Consider the following 19,419-nt stretch of genomic DNA (forward strand, 5'->3'; position numbering starts at 1 on the left):
TTACACTCTGCTATACACATCACCTTCAAATGTTTTATTCAGGAACTGAATAACAATCCTCCAAAGATACCTACTGAAAACCTGGAATTCAGCCAATGTTAAAATGTAAGAGTTTAATCATTATAAATTCTGCAGCTAAAAGGAAAAAGATTGAAAAATCATTGCTTGTTTAGCCTCTGTTTCCAAAGAAATCGTATTGTGTCAGGTTTTGAAGTTACACACAAGGAGAAAATACATAAACAACATTAAGACTAGCAAAATTTTAGATGGAAAGCAAAGTACTTGATGTATTTTAATTGTGTGTACAGACAGACTTCACACTCACGAACACCTCAAGAAAGTTCACATAACAAACATCTATTAATTTTCAAAAATAAAAATATTTTCATCCTATGTTACAACATGCCACTGAGAATTTGACAGCTGCATCTGCACATTAGAGACACACAGGAGTATGAGAGAGATGCTTTTAAACTACCTGTAGCAAAATGCATCAGTCATACAAAGGATCGTAAGATTCAACCAAATGTTTTTAGTTATAGGGATTATTTCAAAATGCATTTTCATTTAAATGAGGCAAGCTACATAAATTACATCTTTAAATATAATTTTCTTTCAGTCTTGGACTGAATCCAAACCAACCCTGTGTATCTGTTCTCCCTATAGCTGGATTTGCATATCAGAGGATTGTTTGATGTCAACAGGAAGATGGAGACCAGGTTTCTTTTCATTTAAAAACAAATACACAATACATCTAAGTATGTGTACATGAAAGCACAGTTCCTTGATTTAAAATGCATTCTGAAATTATCATAATTATAACTAGGTACTTTATTTAAACATTCTGAATTATTATTTTTTTTAACTCAAATGCAAGTACAAGTGGTGATGAAACACCATTCACAAAATGCCTGAAATGGGAAGATTTTTGATTACACATTCCCATTTCCATTTACCTAAAACACATCAGTGTACTTTCAAAGTATTCATGTACAAGTTTTCTTTTAACACTTTATTCACTTGCCATCCCTAGCACTGTAGCTGATGCACACTACAAACTGGCTTCAGTTCTTACAGTGCAAGGATGCAACTTGAAGTGTGTCAGACATGGTCTCATTCTGCTGAAGGCATTAATAATTTTGAAGAACAATAATAACCTTGTCCTGAAAGCATCAATGATATTACTTAACCCCAGAGAATTTAACCATCTAAAGAGGATGGAAAAGAGAGCTGCTAAATTTGCTAACAATGTTTAAAACTAAACAAATAAACTGGCAGCATTTTCATTTGCATCGGCTTAAAAGTAATATCATTATCTTTAAAATAAACTCCATGAACATTATGTTGTTCAGTAATTAATTAATCTATCTTCTTTCCTCAAAATACACGTTCTCAATTTTTTATTAGGCTGTTGTCCAATAAGCAAAATAGTAATGAAAAGCCACCAAAAAGATGAATTTTGCAAAACTAGCTATTGAAACAAGTTGTACACTTCTAGGAAACAATCCAGCAGGCACAGTCAATTCTGAGAAAAGTCAATAAGGAAAATTCCATTTCTGTTTAGAACCTTACCTTTTAACAAGAAATGTAAGCTGATGGAAAACACAGGCAAACCTATTCTTATGCCAAACAGCATAATTAAATTCATATAGCGCACACAAACTATATTCAAAGCAGGATCCTTTCCTTTCTCCTTAATTTTAAAATAGTCCACAATGCAAAATGCAGTTCTAACGATTGTGATGTTTGCTCCCTCCCTATAGGGAAGCCAAAATGCAGAAGATATGATGCTGCAACAATGAGCTTTAACCTCTGTCATAGCACAGTCAATGCTGAAACTAATCCACTGCTTAGTGTCTGAAGCATTTCAAGGTCCACACCACCAAGTTAACTCCATACAGTTCTCTCCCATTGTACCCAGGTTGGCATTACCTGCCCAGATTCACCCTCAGAGGAATACAGCCTGACATACAACTCTCTGAAGTGCTCTCATCTTCAACACTTTATTTTTCTTCCATCTGTCTTAGGCTCAAAGGATAGTCCTGATGTCCCTAAGACCACGGACCTTCTAGGGTGTGACATTAAAAAAACATCATCCTGTTGGAGGTGAAAGATCATTCTTGAAACTGGGCAAAAAGGGAGCTGCTTGTATATGTGCATTAAAAATCTGGGCAGTGTTGCAAGCCAGTGCTTTATCAGGTAAACAGAACACCAGGCACACTTTGGCAGCAGGCTGGCTCCTAGCAAGAATTATTTGTTTCAAAAGCCATATCCCATAAAATTTCCATCTCCATCTGAGAATGGAATCACAAACTACTTTGAAGAGTCACCACAATGTCAATACATTGTGGATAAAACTGCAATTCAGTCATTTAACACAACTGGACTTTGGTGGACATAAATTTGCTAATCAAATGCCTTAAAGAGCTTTAAAAGGCAGGCAGGCTGTATCACCAGCTCATCTTTTCATCCCTTTTACAGAATGACTGAGCAGTTTCACTGTGGCAAAAGAGAACTCTGCTGGTTCTCTAACGGATTGCTAAAAGAAAAATTAAATATTCTCCAAATGCTTCTATCCTAATGAAATTAAACATAGCTGTCCTGCACCTAAATAGCAAATGCCATTCAGTTTCTTGACAAACAAAATGTAAAGGATAGATGGAGAAAAGTCAACATAAAGGCATGAAATTATATTATACTGAGTTTCTAAAGATGATGCTTTAAAGGTCAAACTCCAAAAGTAAAAGTGACAGCAGTTAGCAGTTGGTCCTACTTAGGCTTAAAAGGCAGAATTCAAACAATCCTTACAGGAAACACACAGGATTATGTTTGAATTTTATAAGAAAACTAAGATTTCCTGCAGATGAGGAGAAAGTGTGAACACAGATGATTTCCACACAACTGGAAACTCAGACATGACTGCCTACATCTCAAAAACCACTCTTGGAAAAAAATTAGCTCTCAGTTCTGATGGTGTATTGACAGATTTCAAGGTGTGATTTAGTCTAGTTTAGGGTTTCACTGAATAGAGGAAAAAATAGGAATAAATAAGAAAAAAAAATGACACAATAAATGTTTAAGAAGCTAACTGAACTAAAGAAAGTAAGATGTTCATGAAGTTCTCTTGCAGAAAGTTGATAAATTGATCATCTAAACAATTTTGCAAAGTCATTTCTTAAAAAAAGAACTGAACTGTGGAACTGTCAAACAAGCCCACAAGAACAATCTGAATTTTTCCCTGCACATGCTATAGCCTAGAGCTGTTTTTTGAAACACAGTATTTGGAGGAAAAGTAAAATGAGAATGATGATTTCAGTACTTTTAACAGATTCCTTCCTTTCTTTCATGATTTGATAAGAATATTGACCACATCTTTTTGTTCTCATGACTTCATTTACAGCTAACAAAAATATAAAGCATGGAAGGTTTTTACATTTTACTGTATAAACTTATAACAACACAGTGATTCAACAACCAGATAGTAGTGGGAAAAGATGCAAAAATGATTACCCACAACTTCTGAGTAACACAATAAAGTTCCTGACCACTTCAGGTTGCACTTCTTGGGGAGCTTTTTATAATATGGACGAGCAGGAAAAACAAAGAGGAAAGAGGAGGTCAGGCAGCCATAACAGGAAATTATGGAAGCACAAGCAAGAGTTCTCACTCCATGAATACAACAGAAACAAACCACAACAGGCAAGGGCATGCAGGGCCAGAAAGGCAGATCAGAGAAGATGGGCTGCAACATCCCAATATTTTGGAGACTCATGAATATAGAAAGGAAGTCTGAACCCAAGTCTTGCTTTCTGTTTTAAAAGCTATATAATTCTAGAAGCAATGCAGCATCCCAGGAGTTTTGTCTGGTTCTGTTCTTTGATTAATTCAGCTAATTTAGACCATGGCAAGTTTTCTGCCATTTTTCTTTGCTTTCTATGCAGCACAAAAATAGAACTTCCCACCACATCCTGATTCATTCATTCAGTTTGATATACAGTGTCATCAAATTTGCCTACATTTCAAGAGTAGCAGCTGTCTCTTACTTGTAAAAAGAGAACAAATACCAAAAAAACCCACCCAAACTATTTGTCATCTATCAACCAAACATAGCAAAAGCAGCAAGTATTCAGCCAATTAAGTGAGGAAAATAAAAATATTTACCTGGTTTGTTTTCCAACTTTTATTAAGTTGCTTATATCTCCCCTTACTGTAGATGCCATACATTTATTTTTTACCCTTTCAGAATTCACAAAAGAAAGTTTTAAAAGATTAAATCTTCCTCTATTAGTCATCTTAGTATACAACAAACTTTATTTCATCAAGAGCAACAAAAGACTAAGATACAGCACAAAAACTAACACAAAATAATAGTACTAACAGAAGTACCTACTAGCATCAGAAGGACAAGTCAGTAGAATTAAACTGTGGTCTTTCCTTTAAAAACAAAAGAAAATAAAAAAAAGAAAGAAACACCAGAAAAATGCTGCAGAGACACCACAGAATTGAGATAGAAGCGTCTTCTCAAACAGAATCTTATTTCACACAAAATCAAAAATAGGACATTCACTTACAAGAAATAATAAGCCTCGTAAAAAATTCATGGAAAATTTTTCATGTTTTCCATTTTAGTATATTTCTTTCATGCTAATAACCAGACTTACTAAGACTCCTGATTAAACTCATATTCCTTAGAAAGCTCTGCACAAAGTCACTTTACATAAATGTATTTTTAGCCAACTTTCTTTGCAAGGATTCATTTCAAATTTCCTTACTGAGCTGCCCACCTACAGTCCCTCTGTTCCACCCAGTATTTTTGCTGATGCAAAAGAGCAAGGACAGAGTGTTCAGAAATAGAGATCACCTACTGAAATCCGATATACTTGCAGAACCACTGCAAGTATAAAACTTCCAATACTGCATCATTTTCCTTGTCCCTGTTGTTACTGCTGAGTGGGGCTCCTTAAAACACACAGCCACATGTTTAAATTCAACAGTATTTGTTTACAGGCATCTCTCTCCAAAAAAAATCCCCTTGGGAAAACTGGTACAGCATGAAGAGGTGAAACTCATGCTTGAATCATTAACTCTGCTTCCTAATAAAAAGCAGTAGCATGACACAGTAAATATCAGAGAGTATCATCTTAACTTTTTTTTTCTTTTCTCTACAAACAAGGCAGACAGATTTGAAATCTCTATTCTGAGCAAGTTATCCACATAGTGCTAACACTGACAGTGCAAATTTTTCAAATGCAACTCTGTGAAAAATTAAAATTAGTTCCCAAGTACTGTTTGCAGCACATTTCAAACAAGTAAAGTACCCAGAACTATTATTCAATAAAAGCTCCCAACTCTCCCTGCTCTTTAAAGGCTCACAGACAATTTTAGAACCAGTGAGCAAAGGTGGAGATGAAATCTCCAAAGCCTATTGGTGCAGCCTATCTAAGTTAAATGAAGTTTACTGTCGAGTTAACTTTTCATAGCTGACTGACAGCATTATTTATCTTGTGTGTACAGCCAGTACTTCCACAACAGCTTCAGGTGTGATGTCTGTGAAGGCAACTGGCCACAAAACAAAACACTGTTCATTGTCTAATTATTTTAGCAGAAAATCTGCCTGCTTATTCCTACTGTTCCAGTGGCAGACACACACAATGGCTTACTCACAGCAAAACTAACAAGGCTGCCTGGCAATTACCCAGCCCAATTATCCCACTGATTAGAACTGGGGGAGCAGCCAGCTCTCATTCTGTAATGCACACAGGGAAAACTGGTGTTGCTCTCACTGTGCTTACCTGTGGCTGACAGCAAAGGTGACAGTGGAGCACCTGTCAGACACCCCAGTAACACACGTGGATGGAGGAAAAGCTTACCAGAAGCAGCTCTACCACCCTGCCAGGGATCTGTGCCTTCAGTTTTTCTTTCAACACTTCACAGCTCCATCCACAGAGACACCGCTTACCCTGGGAACACCCCACCCCACGTTTTTACACAACTAACATAGATACACAAAGTTGAATAGGATGCACTGTTTTTTAATTACAGGAGGTAAAAAACTTTAAAAAAAAGAAGTTTGTTAGCAGCTTTAAAAAAAGTTAGTGGCAAAAAATATCCTGACAGGTTCAAAGCCCCAGGTTCCTCCTTTAGGAAAAGGCACACAAAAATAGTTTAGCTTTGATCTGTAATTAGCACACTCTGTGTTACACTATCCTATAATATTAAAAGCTTCTTCAAGCTATGCCCTATCTTTTGAAGCTTTTTGCAAAAATGAATAAGGAAAAAAGCTAAGGTAAAGGTGATACAGAAAGTGAAAAATAAACTACTGAGAGAAAAAAAAAATTGAAGCTTTTAACATATATCAGCGATGTAGCTTCAGCAAAGTGCCAAACTGTTCTATATTATAAAATATAACCATATGCTCAATAAAAATACTTTGTGTGAGGAGGTTTGGTGTGGGGGTGGTGGTACTGGGGTTTTTGTTCTTTAAATTAAATCTAGCAGTCATGGAAAGAAGAAAAAGCACGAGAGACTGCTGAAAGCCAAAAGAACCACATTCCATGTTTTAAAAGCTGCAATTATAGATCACAATAAATCAGTATCATGAAAAGAAACAAATTACACAAACATGGACAAAAGACTACTTAAAAAATACTTTTCCCAAAACCATTATGTCAATTATTTGGACATAAATATATGTATTAGAAAAATCTCAGAATTAGAGCCTCCATAATTTCTCCCCCTTGCAAGTGTGTGCACTCAATGTTCTGTTTTCTTTATGTTAGAACACCCTTTACTCATTCATTCATGACACTCAGCTAATAAGCAGTTTGAAAATGTCTCTAGGCTTTGTTTATTGTGCACTATTCATAACCTATTATTAAATATAAGTTTCAGGGAGGGATGCAGTTTCCTAGAATGCACTCTTGGAATGCCAAATTAATAAAATAACTTCACAAATGGCCTTAAAAATGAAGTAGTGAAATCCCCATTTTACAAATTAGAATGTGGGCCAAGAATAGAGATCAAAAATGTTAATTCTGACACCAATTTAAGCACCTCCTTCTCAACATACATAACTTTATGAAGCAGTTCATCTTCAAAGCACAGTTTCCACTCAGAATGAAGCTGTGAAAGCTCAACACTTCTACAAATCAAGACCCAGAGTTTTGCCTTGAATGTCAGAAATACAGAATAAGTAGTTAGAATTCTCCCTCAAAAGCAGTGGTTGAAGTGGTTTATTCAGTATCCCTTAGGAAAAGAACAAAGATGGGTTTTGGAAAAACCGTGTACTAATCACAAAACCTCTGTCTCCAATGCCCTGCCTAGCAAAGGACCATTGCAGCAAAGAAGTCAGCAGAGCTGCAACCACTCCTACACAGAGTATCTGTCCCCTTAACAGAGTCACAGCCCATCCTGCTCCCAGCCAGCCTGACTCAGTCCATCCAGGCTCTCTCCCTGCTGACAAGCCAGGGTGTCTGTCTCAAGAATCCCTGGCCCATCTGTCCCATTCTATGACAACATCTCAGCTCTTCTCCAACCTCCCTGTTCCCATGACCAGTACTGGAAGTCCCATTTCACAATTTCCTAATACACTACTCTCCTTCTCTAACACTCCTCAGTCTACTCCCAGTGGCACAAATTCCCTGCCTGCCTTCTCTCAAACACTGCCAGCCAGCACAGGTGTGCTTGTCTTCCCTCTTCCCAGTCAGATCCTCTCTCTGTGCTTAAGGATCACTCAGCTACTTGTCCCAGCCCACTCCTCAGTCTGCCTTGTCTCCTGTCTTCTCCACATTCATCTCAGATTACTCCCTTTCAAGAAATTGTTAGAAAGAATAAACACGCTCAAGACACAGGAAAGCTTCAGCCCATCCAAAGCATCTGGAAAAAGCTATTTCTGGCAATGCAATTTCAGTCACCCATCCTACTCCAGGTGGAAGCACTGACTGTCACTCAGGTCGTATCAGCACTGAGACACAGGGGGTTCACACAGCTCTCTACACATATAGAAACTTTCTCTCTTTGGAATTATGCTCCAGTAATTTCTCTTAAGCACATATGTTAGAAGAATTGAAATTTAGGTAAATTTTCACAGCCATTACTGTAAGAAAAATCCCAAGTTTTACATCTGTTTCAAGGCACAAAGGGGCTTAGAATATTTCAGATTCAATGGTTGCAAGATATTATAATGAAATGTTGGCATGCAACATTTTAGTAGAAAATTGCTATATTTTGACAAACTGAAAACATTCTCACACAACTAAATATTTGGCAATCCTAGCAGCAAACAGTTGCTGGACATGTGTGTGCATGGCAGAAAACAGCTTCTGCAACACTGCCATTCAAAAAAAAACCAAGAAACATAATTTTTCCCACCAGCTTTCCAAACAGGAACACCAACTATCTCCTACAACTGCTAAAGTTTTAGATCAGTGTTTTGGATAATAAAGAGATAGATAACCAAACAATAACCTTCAGTTAATAGCTGACGGTTTCCCAAAATCCTGGGAAGGGCATGCAAAATTTAACACCTGGCCTGCTAAATTCTGACACTGCACCTCCTCCCTACACAGATGCTTCCCTAACTTCATACTCCCCAAAATCCTGTAATTCAACAATAGCTACCAATCAAACTATAGCTACTATGTACTATCAATTCTTCTCAGAAAATCCTACTTTCTACAAAAGCATCTCTATATTTCTTAGCACATTCCCAGGGCAGCAACCCACCAGAAAATAGTAGGGGAAAAGATAAATGACACCTCTCCATTCCCAGCCAACTTCACTGCAGAGAGAATAGGTAATTTGGGGCTCTGAGGCATCCAGCACAGCTAGTGGAATGAGCTGCTGCAGCAGAACCTGTCCCCCAGGACACTGCCAGGCCACAAGAACAGAGGGGTGAGATGCACTGCTAAGCTCCCAAAAGTGACTCGTGCACAAGTTTGACCTGCACCTATTGACCAGCCCAGATCAGAATGAAGTGACCAAGCCCTCCACTCAGTCCTGCCAGGTGAGGCAGACTGTACCAGCTGTCCCTTCCAAAAGGCTGCCATTACACCACAGGCAGAGCTGCCCAGGGCTGCCACCTCTCACCACAACAGGCTCCGGCCGCAGCAGCGCGGATGCTGCAGTGGAGTCCTGGTTCCTCCACACAGACAGGAGCAGCAGCCTGCTGGCAAAGCTGCCAGTGAACGAAGCTAAAATTGCTTCCAAGCTCATGAAAGGGCAGGCTACACCTCACACAGGTAAGCTAGCCAACCTCAGAGTGTGGCAAAGAAGTCTCCAACTCCAGCGTGCATATACTTTGGCATGGGAAGGAGAGGCTGCATTCCAGACCATGTGGAGAGGAGAAATTGCCTGATGCAGTTTCAAACAGTGAAGCCCAAAATATCCACCACTAAAGAAACATTAAAATTAGAATTGATGAGATTTCAAACAAGTCTGAACAGAGCTCCAGCTCCTGCAAGGAACAATTTAGATCTGCATCAGCTGCTTGGAAAGAAGTGACTATTCCTGCATTTGGACTATCCTATAAAAAAACAAGTGCAAGGACAAAGAATTCACTGATCCTAGCTATAGAAACTTGAGCTATCAATAGGAATTTCATATTGATGAAATGTTTTCATATATTTGTTATTTCTTTTATTTAAAGTTGAAAAAATACCCACAAAAAGTGCTGTCTGAGGTGTGGCTGAAGTGCCTAGGTGACATTTTGTAGAATTCAAGTTATTTTCCATCTATCTTGAAAAAGCTGCACACATTTTCAACTTTTCAGATGAAAGCTTTCATACTTGTTTCCAAAACATGATTAATTTCCTTAAGATCTGTATGACATATTCAGTTTAAAGTTTGCATTTTTTTTCAGTGCACTAAGATTATTTGCCAGAAGAACATAAAAACTAAAAATAACTACAGAAATTAAATAGACTTTGAAGTTTATTGCTGAGTTTAAAAAACCCCATGATTTTAGTGCCTTGATAACATCCTTTCTTGCAAGCCTAGTAATTTTATATTTAACCTTAAATAATATGCTAATTACTCTGCAAGATAATTCAAATTCTCTTGTTTCAACATCTTCAGGAGAGACTTTACTAACCAGCTCTTTTTACTGAATTACAATGTATTTTCTTAAATAATTAGTAGATTCTTCTTTATTTGTGGCATTATCTTAATCCATTGTATCAACCGCTGCTTGAAAGCAAGAAAACAAACTAAAAAACTCACAGAAAATTTTCACTTAGTCACTTTGTAGCAGAGGAGAACCATAAGAAAAGGGACCAAGCCTCAAACTTGCCTTACAACATATTATTGTATTGCAGAAAGAGGTGGTATTATGAGGTAACACCAGTTCTCATTAACTACTCTGAACCTTGGCAGTCACGTACTATCACACATTCTGCAGTAGAGTCCACAGACAAATAACACACCATAAGCAACTTAGCACTAGAGGTAATTGTGATTTACTTGTAATATCTTTGAGGCAATAGTATCCAGCAACCTAATCCACTGACAGAAAAATCGAGAGTTTTTCTTTCTTTCACCATGCCCACAAAAGGGTTACACAGTGCTGAGGTACTGCAGTGCAAAACCAACTGCGAGTCAAACACAAGAATTTCCTCCTCCCTGATGTTTCCCTCTCAGTTTTACTGATATGCCAATATGCCACATTCAAGAATTCTAATGGGCTATTAAAAGCTGGACAGTAAGAAATCCTCAATTTTGAACTCTCTTGTTTTTGAGAATGGAGGCTATATTGAAACATCTCCCTGTGACAGAGATAATTAAAAAAAGAATTAAGGTGAAGTGGATTAAATCTGTGTATGTACATACACAAACAGCAGCAGAGAGAACACATGAGATACCTCTGCTTTCATTATGTGATATGTAAATGCCAATGCACAGCTACTTTTTTTTTGAACATACAGCAGATTCTATGAATTTTATTAGAATACATCTGAATGCACCAAGTGATTTTCCTCAGTTGTCTACTCAATGGGGACAAAGACAGTATTATTCGTAGGTGACAAGAGGGATGATAGAAAAACTGGGCAAGTAGGGATGTCGTTCATTAAGGGAAGAACTAAAGAATTAATTAAGATGCATGCTGAGGCACAGCAGCCTTGTAAGTATTCTCTGATGTGCCAATAATGTCATAACAAATACCTAAGTAAACTAGTTAAGTAGTTTTCCCTCACATTATTATTGGTTTTAGTGTCATTCAAGCTGTGGTCATTTACAATTTCAGAAACATCCCTGATCCCCTCTAAAATCACACCAGCCTGGTACCCAAACACTGTTCTGAGAGTGTCTCCACATTCTCCAACAACTTAGAGCAACATACTAACAAGAACATTGGAAACCAAAGTAGTTTATCTGGCTTGATAACACAACAGAGCTATTCACCTTAATAGTGTGACAGGCAGCCACTCTTCTAGGAAGATTCTATACTATTACATATCACTTATTTTTCAGGCAATTTTTAAAATGTGTTTTTAAGACCGGTGAGCCCCACATTTAAACTCATATTGTCAAAGTAATCTACCGAACCATTTCCTCCACCAGCAGCATGAAGACACAGTGCATTCTGACACCTCATACATATTTAATAATAGCCTGATAGGCTGTCATTAACATCAAACAGCAATCTAAGTTTGCTACATTAAACATGATCCCTGTGTTAAGAGGACAATCACAAAGTGCCTCCAAGATCGAGCCTGTAAGAAATACCCACCGACTTCAGCAAGGTGTAATGAGGCCAACTGCACTGAAAAAGCCACACATTGGATTTAAAATTAAATAATAAAAAAAAAAGCAAGGGAAAAAAGAAAAAGCTTCAGTGGGTCATAAGACCAGACATGCCATAAGGCAATCTGTCACAGAGTACTCATATTAGTAACTGTTGTGTCAAAACTGAACATTCAAAAGAAAAGACAAACCTTCCTTTATGTTTTATGATATGTAAGCCCACAGAATTAATAATTCATGAGATGAAGAAAAATATCACATTTGGCTATAAATATTAACAGACGCTGTCAACCTGCTTAGAACTAAATGTTGACTGTCCTACCTTACAATTATCAATTTAGAAAGGAATATTCTTCAAAAGCTCAAAAAAAAAAAAAAAAATCAGCATGAAAGTCATTAATGAAGAAATTAACATTCTCTATTCATGTCAGTCCCAAGCAAAACAGCCTAACTGTTCTGTGCCCGGTGCTGCTGAGTGAACACTAATTGACTGGCATTGTTTGTGCCCACAGTGGTGTTGTGCTCTGTTGACAGCAATAATGCTGGTGTGGACACAAGGAAAAATGCTAAAAGGACATACTAAACCCAAGAAACACTGGAAAAAAGGAAGGGAACAAGAGGAAGTAGTTGTCAAATGACAAAGAAACATTAAAAAAGGCATTTAAACCTTCATACAAGTTTTAGAATACAGAATTTTATACAATGGGTCTTGGATAAATTTTTCTGATTTTCCAAACAGGCATTTAAATATTAACCAAAAAAGCAATTAACCCATAATGCACAACCACATATCAGTAAACTCACTTCATGTCATCTCAAAGATATATAAAATATATTTTTAGCAGTTCAAGTTCAAGATCTAGAAGACACTTCTGCTGTATGGCTGCAGTTCTTTGCTTTCATTGCTATTACTGAAAATAGAATATTGGAACACAAATGACAATCATGCCAAAAAATCCAGAACGCCATAAAAATGGATTGTTCTAAATGGTGGTGACAGTGCTTTTCTTTACAGCTTTTTTTTCTCCCCGGTGCTAATATAACTTCAATCTACTTATGGCCCCATCTGCACTTACATTCTGAGCAAAGTGTTAAAAATACTTACATAAGCATCAATATTGGCATACACTTAAAAAAAAAAAAAAAAAAAAAAAACCACAACAGACTAAACACCTTACTTTTCTCTACAGATCCTGACATTTTCACTGCATTTTACCCAGTGATGATCACACAAAATGAACAGCTGAAGTTGAACATTACAAGCTCTTATTTTTTTAAAGAAAGTTAATCCCTACCTTTATCATTCTAGAGAGATCTCCAGCATCTGCTAATTCCAACACTATGTTCAGTTCATTGTCTTCAATGAATGAGGCATAATATTTGATTACATTTGGATGATTCAGTTGCTAAGAAAGAAAAATAGTAATTCACATTTTAGTGTAGAGCACGCCACATGTTTTAAGACTGACACAGGAAACATTCTTATTTAGGCAAACAAAACAACCCCTAAAATCTATTTCACTACGATACTAATTACAAAAAGTATATGCTGACGAGAAGCATGTACAAACGCTTTACAAGAACAGAATTGCATTTTAGGATCTACATGGTGACTGATACTGCAATTTTAGAGGAATTTCACTTCAATGTATATATCCAATAGCATGACGAACTTATCTGGAACACTGAAGTTGATATTTGAAGTAAATAGTAAAATCAATTTCTGAAGTCAGGATTTTACTGTACAAAGGACACAGTCATTCACAATATTGCAATTTCAGCAGAAACTTTCATTTGAAGGGTTACTCACTATTCTATCAGGTTTACTTTTCAATATTAACTTTTAAAGTAACAAAGATTACAAAATTCTTCAAAGTGAGGCTTTTCAAAACTCTACACAAAAAACAGTGGACACCTCAATAATGTCTATGAAAAACATAACACATTTTTTGATGATGGTTGCACATTTTCAAACAAATCTTTTACCTTAAGAAGATCTATTTCTTTGATGCAGTCAGCACGGGCTTTGGCATCCATTAAATCAAATATCTATGCACAAAAGATAAAACATTTTTATTAAGTGATAAAAATATAGTAAATTGAATAGTCATTATTATTTCATAGCATCCATAAAGCAACCTGAATTACACATTTCATGGCAAGATGTAATATTACTGTAAGAAATATTTCTAACTCTCTGATGCACTGATTTGGAGCTGTGGCCATTCTTTTAGCCCTCTCATAGGAAATAAGTCCATTTTAAGTACAAGCTTTCCAAAGACTCAATTGCCATCACTGCATATCTGTTCCAATACACAACAATAATTTAGCACACCTTACAAATGGCTCAAATCTCAGGCTCCTCTCCCATTCTGCCACACCATTTTCACAAACTGATTCCTTAGTACTGAGCATACCTTTTTCCCCTTAGTCTTGCTACAGTCTTCCACTTCAATTCTAAATAATGCATGTTATTTTATTCTCAAGATCAGAACTTCATTGTCACCTCCAACTCCTTCTCTCCCATTTCCTTCCCTTCAGCCAGCAAAGAAGGGACTTGAATTACTCTACTTGTTTCTTAGAGTCCTTTTTTCTAAGCCCTCATATGTGAAAAATCTAGAATCAAGGCATAGGAAAGAAAGACAAAATTTTGTGTACTCTGGATAGTATTCCCAGTACTTCTAATTTGTTATTAAACAGCATGGAATAGACTAGACCAAGCAGTTGCTCTCCCCAAAGGACAGACTTAAGTTTTATAAACATGACTCCCTCTACTTGTGCTGCACTTCACAAGCATCTTTGCAAATTTGTCACAGCTTCAGCTAAACTGAGTATTTCAAAATTACCTAAAATAAATAATAGCAAGGCAGTAAAAACAAGTCTTATCTGATCCGTACAACTGCAAATACAGAGAATCTTAGGATTTACTGTTTAACATTCTTGTGGTTCTCAGATTTTGATCCAGATCTAACCTCAAAAGACTGTAAATAGCATTTCCCAGAAATCCAGAATTTCAGTTTCACAGACATTAACTTCCTTCAACAATAAGATTTGTAAAAAAACTAAAAATATTCAACCCATGGCCTCTGAAGAACCTCCGAATCACACCAGATGCAAAAAGCTTTCAGAGATTTTCTCTCTGAATAGATGATCTTTTATTTTGCCAAACTGCTGCAGTTCAGACCAGAGGATGCCAGCGTATTAAGCCATGTCAGCTCTCACAAGGAGGTTACTGTAAACACAAGGAAAAAACCTCTGTGCTTCCTCACCAGCAGATGACTCAACACTGAAGAACGTCTTACCCTGAAAAATGGAAGTTGCAATGAAAGACTTTAAGAACATCCTTTCAAGTGCATGTCAGAACTCCACGCGGCACCTGGCAGCACCCTGAAGGTTTGTTTAGCAGGAGAGGCTGCCCTTTGCTCACAGTTTGTTGCAGACTGGCCATTAGTGGAGGGATGTCAGTACTTCCATCACGACTGGAACAGTTTATAGCTTTGCAGGCAGATTAATTCCACCTTCAGCTCCTATGAGTCAGCAAGCCCAGCTGAAAGGTCAGCCTATGCTCCAGCATGAGCACTGCACACAGATCTCTCACTGCACACAACTTTCAGCCTTGTACAGGCAGCACCCCCATTGCATCAGCGGGCCACAGGTCTCATTCACCCCAGACACACACTGCCTAAGGACTTCCAACCTTTGCCCAGCCTTCCCTGGGACTGCACTTATTTTCTGAGCTGGGTTTTAGCTGGAGCACCCATGCCCGGCAGCTGAGTGACCTAACTGTAACTAAGTCATTGCAGTCAAATGACTTGTGTCTAACCCGGTTTTAGATCCAGCTTAGCTCTGTGCAACTGCACAGCCTGAAGGGAATTACAGCAGGTACAACACAAGCCTAAAATAACTGCATCTTTGGACAGGCTTGAACAATAAGCTTTCAGATCAACACAAAGTGACTGCTTGAAATCACCTAGCAAAGTGTCACATAAAGACACTACCAGCATCCTCCTCCCAGCAGAGCTCAGGTCACTGATGATGCTCCATACATCGATTATTGGAAACGAGCAGTAATTAAATAACAAGTGTTATCATCACTGTAATTGGCTAACAATAAAAACTGCTGTATTTAGATGAGACCTGCTAGGGTATTCATCAGACTAACAATAATTCAAATTCTTGACTTCATTTATGAGGTCAGGATCACAGGGTAATTCAGTTTAGAGGTATGCTTCTCTAGTCAGCACCAATTCCACTCCGCACATACTGCACAGTGTAATATATTCTTAGAAAAGTTTTAATTCTTTTCCCCCAATTTCTATTTCCAAGGACTATAATAAGATCAACATTTCTAAAAATGAATTATGATAGTACTAAGAGCAAACTAATAAGCAGAAAACAATAGGGTAAATATTTTTATGATGTGGCAGTTTTCATGCAGAGTGTAACCAAAAAGTCTGATTGTGGTAAGCTTTTTTATCTTAGTTAGCAATTACTGTGAAACTCCTTAAAACAATTAGGCAAATACAGCTGAAGAGATTTAAAGGAGCATTTTAAAAGCCCTTAGCAGTTCTTTTCCCACTCAGCAAGCACACTGAGTGAAATAAACCTTTTTAGCTCTCAGTTTTTCATCTCATCCTGCAATCAGCTGTGTACAAAGGGAGAGTAGAAGGACAAAGATATATTGATAGTTATCACACTTCCGTGTGCTATGCAATTAAGGGATCTCTGGTAAGTTTGCACTCAATCTCTTCCTCAGTACCTTCATGTGAGCATAGATGATAGTCTTTCTTTCAGCATTCCAGAAATGTCAGTTGTAAGTACTGTCAAGAGATACTGGTATTTTTAGAATAGTTTCTAAGCTGTTGTAAGCTACAGAGCAGGAACTGTTCCTATGCAGATGTGTAAACTAAACAAAGGAGCTGCAATACATGAATTCAACTTCCTTAGAGAAGTTCTTATACACATGTCCCCAGAAAGCTGTAGGCATAGCAAAAAGGTTTAGAAACCTGATGGAGAACATCCCTAACTTCAAAGTCTAGACTGTGTCTGATCAACTACCAGCTACCAACCAAATCCATCATCTGCAGTGAAGGCCAAGTTGGGAATCTACCTGATTCCATTTGCTCTAGACCATCACTTTTCTAGATTTTCATTTTTAGCATTGAAAAGGTTATATTTAAATGATAAACCTATGTCTGTTCTGTTAGAAATTCTGTATACAATAAAAATACCAAAAAGCCTTTGCAAACAAAATCACAAACATGACTGCTGTAACACAAACCTTCAGAGAAGTAAGCAAAATAAAGACCCAAATGCACATAAATATTAAGAGATACAATACTGAACAGCAACAAGCATTAGAGTCTTTTGCCACCACAGCACTGCTGTGCTGAGACAATAGTGCTTCATAAAGTGTGAAATTACAAGTGCGTTTCTAAGATTAATTAACTGTAATTCAGGCCTGAAGTAGCAATCCATTGACAACGTACAATGAATAATGAATGTACGTCCCAGATAAAAGGATTCATTGTCTGAATCTCTAACATGGGGCCTCCAATTTTGGAATGAAAGGAAAAGAAAGATGGAACAATGTAATGCAGAAATGCAATTAATCTGAAATTTTGTTGAAATATGCAACTTCACATATTTGAAATTTTGAGTAGCTAAGGTTTTCTTAAAAAATAGCTCCTAAAGTGAACTCATACAGCCTTACAGTAACTGACTTAGATGTTTGCCATTTAAAGATGATTTGTGACTGGTAATTGCTTACTTTGTCCTTGGAAGGGACTCCTGCAGTGGTCCTGCTCAGAACACTGCACCGTACCCCAGATGTTCTGCTGCAGGGGTTACCCAGAGCTGGAGCAGCAGAGAGGCACTGCTGCTTCCTCAGCCATCATCTGCAGCAGAGTTTGGATCAGAGACTTAAGATCATCTTAAGAAACTTATCTAGGAGGTTTTCAATTTATCTTGCTATAGGGTCACAGTTTACTTGGGGCTGGAACTTCTCTCATGTTTCTTTAACACAAAATGTTTAGACATTTGTAAAAGTTGAGTAGTGAAAATATAATTTTATTTCTGGTTTTATTTGGATAATATTTTAACGGCATCTCAGAAACATAGTTCGATGCTGGAAAAATAATCTAATTATTACTATTAATTACAAATCAAACATGGGAGGATGAAGCACAAAGGGTACAACAGGAACAAAAGACCCAACATATCATTTTGTAAATTCTGCTGGTTAAATTACTATTTAAAAACCTGCAAGTCAAACAGCTCTCACTGTGCTACACACCCTAATAAAAACCAAATCAAGAATACTACTTCTTTCTGTCATCTGGACTAAGCAGCAACTACAAATTCAGGAAGAGTGGTTTCTGTCACCATCTGCTTGTCCTTTCTCCCACAGCATCTTATTGCTACTTGCTTCTGCTCACATTTTATTCCACAAACATACATTTTGTACACATTAATTTAACATTTATCAATATTGTACATATTTCAGCCAAATAAAATTTTATTAGCGAAAAATAAACATTCTTGTTGGAAAGCTTCGTAAGAACTCAAAACTGGCAATCTTTTTGGAACAAATAATGGCCTGAGATCCTGCAGCTCCAAAAGAGGATAACTGAAGGATTCCAAGCCCCATAAACCCTGGATAGTAAAGACACACATGGAGTACCATTACCAAATACACATAAAGGAAACAGGTACACACCTAACCCAGCCAGGAAAATGAAATGGGAGGGGAATAGAACAGACATGACTTGCAAAATTGGAGAGGAAGGGGAGCATGATGTGAAGGAGAGCGAGATGTGAGAAGATGTGAGATGAGAATGGGCAGATAATGGAAAAGTAGAAGTTCAGATCTCAGTTATGTTACTTAACACGTTGTAGAGCATTTAGAAACACTGTCTTAATGTAGAGAGTGAACTCCATGCAGAGGTGTAAAATAGAGAGAATAAAGCCTCTCTCCCATAACTGAAAGAAGTCTTTTTCCTGTTTTGTCCATGCTGAGCTTCCTTTAAAAAGGCACCAGAAAAAAAGGCATATTTTAATTTGAATAAAATCAAACATGACTGAAATCAAAAGGAAGAAGCACCATCATGAAGTAGACCCATTTTTCAGCTCCTCTGAAAAGCAATTACTTCTCAGCAAGAGTCATCTATGAAAATCAATTTTATAGTGAAATTAAGTATTGTGACTATATTTACCAAAAAAAATTTCTAGGCAATCTTAGGAAAGGTCACAAAAGCACAGCAACAATTAAGATGGTCTTCTGTCCAAAAGGAACAGCTTTAGATGTCAACTATGTAAGCTGGAAAGGCTGTGCCAAAAACCCTGTGCTGCCACAAGCCTTCTGAGCTGTCATTACATGCTTAGTAATTTTTTCCCCTTCCAGGTTAAGCAAGTCTCACTTTCCATTCAGTCAGTAGTCTCCTACACACATCCAGCCTTCACAAGGAAAGTGACTTTACACAGAACACAGCCCCTCCTCATGTGCACTAGGTAATAACTTTCAATGGAAAACCAACAACTTATCTTGGACACTTAAAGAAAATTGGAACCCTGTCACAATAAAGCCATTTGCGAAAGGCACAACTTTTTAACACTATTTCCTACCAACAACCAAGAATACTGTTAGAAATTTATTAAAGTATTAAATAAAAATTAAATAAG

At 37.3% G+C, this 19,419-nt stretch overlaps 1 protein-coding gene across 2 annotated transcripts in view; it reads right to left on the reverse strand.

Moving 5' to 3' along the window:
- The window catches only part of NEK7 (NIMA related kinase 7), a 64,994-nt gene that overhangs the window by 26,200 nt on the left and 19,375 nt on the right, over nt 1-19,419 (reverse strand). For both annotated transcript variants that reach the window (XM_083868036.1, XM_083868037.1), the window contains exons 4-5: nt 13,726-13,788; nt 13,035-13,145 (exon numbers count right to left, since the gene is read on the reverse strand). In XM_083868036.1, coding sequence (XP_083724162.1) covers nt 13,035-13,145; nt 13,726-13,788 — 174 coding nt within the window. The remainder of the gene's footprint in view (nt 1-13,034; nt 13,146-13,725; nt 13,789-19,419) is intronic.

The sequence above is a fragment of the Zosterops lateralis genome (assembly GCF_965231275.1).
Source record: "Zosterops lateralis genome assembly, chromosome: 9".
In the NCBI taxonomy this organism is placed as follows: domain Eukaryota; kingdom Metazoa; phylum Chordata; class Aves; order Passeriformes; family Zosteropidae; genus Zosterops; species Zosterops lateralis.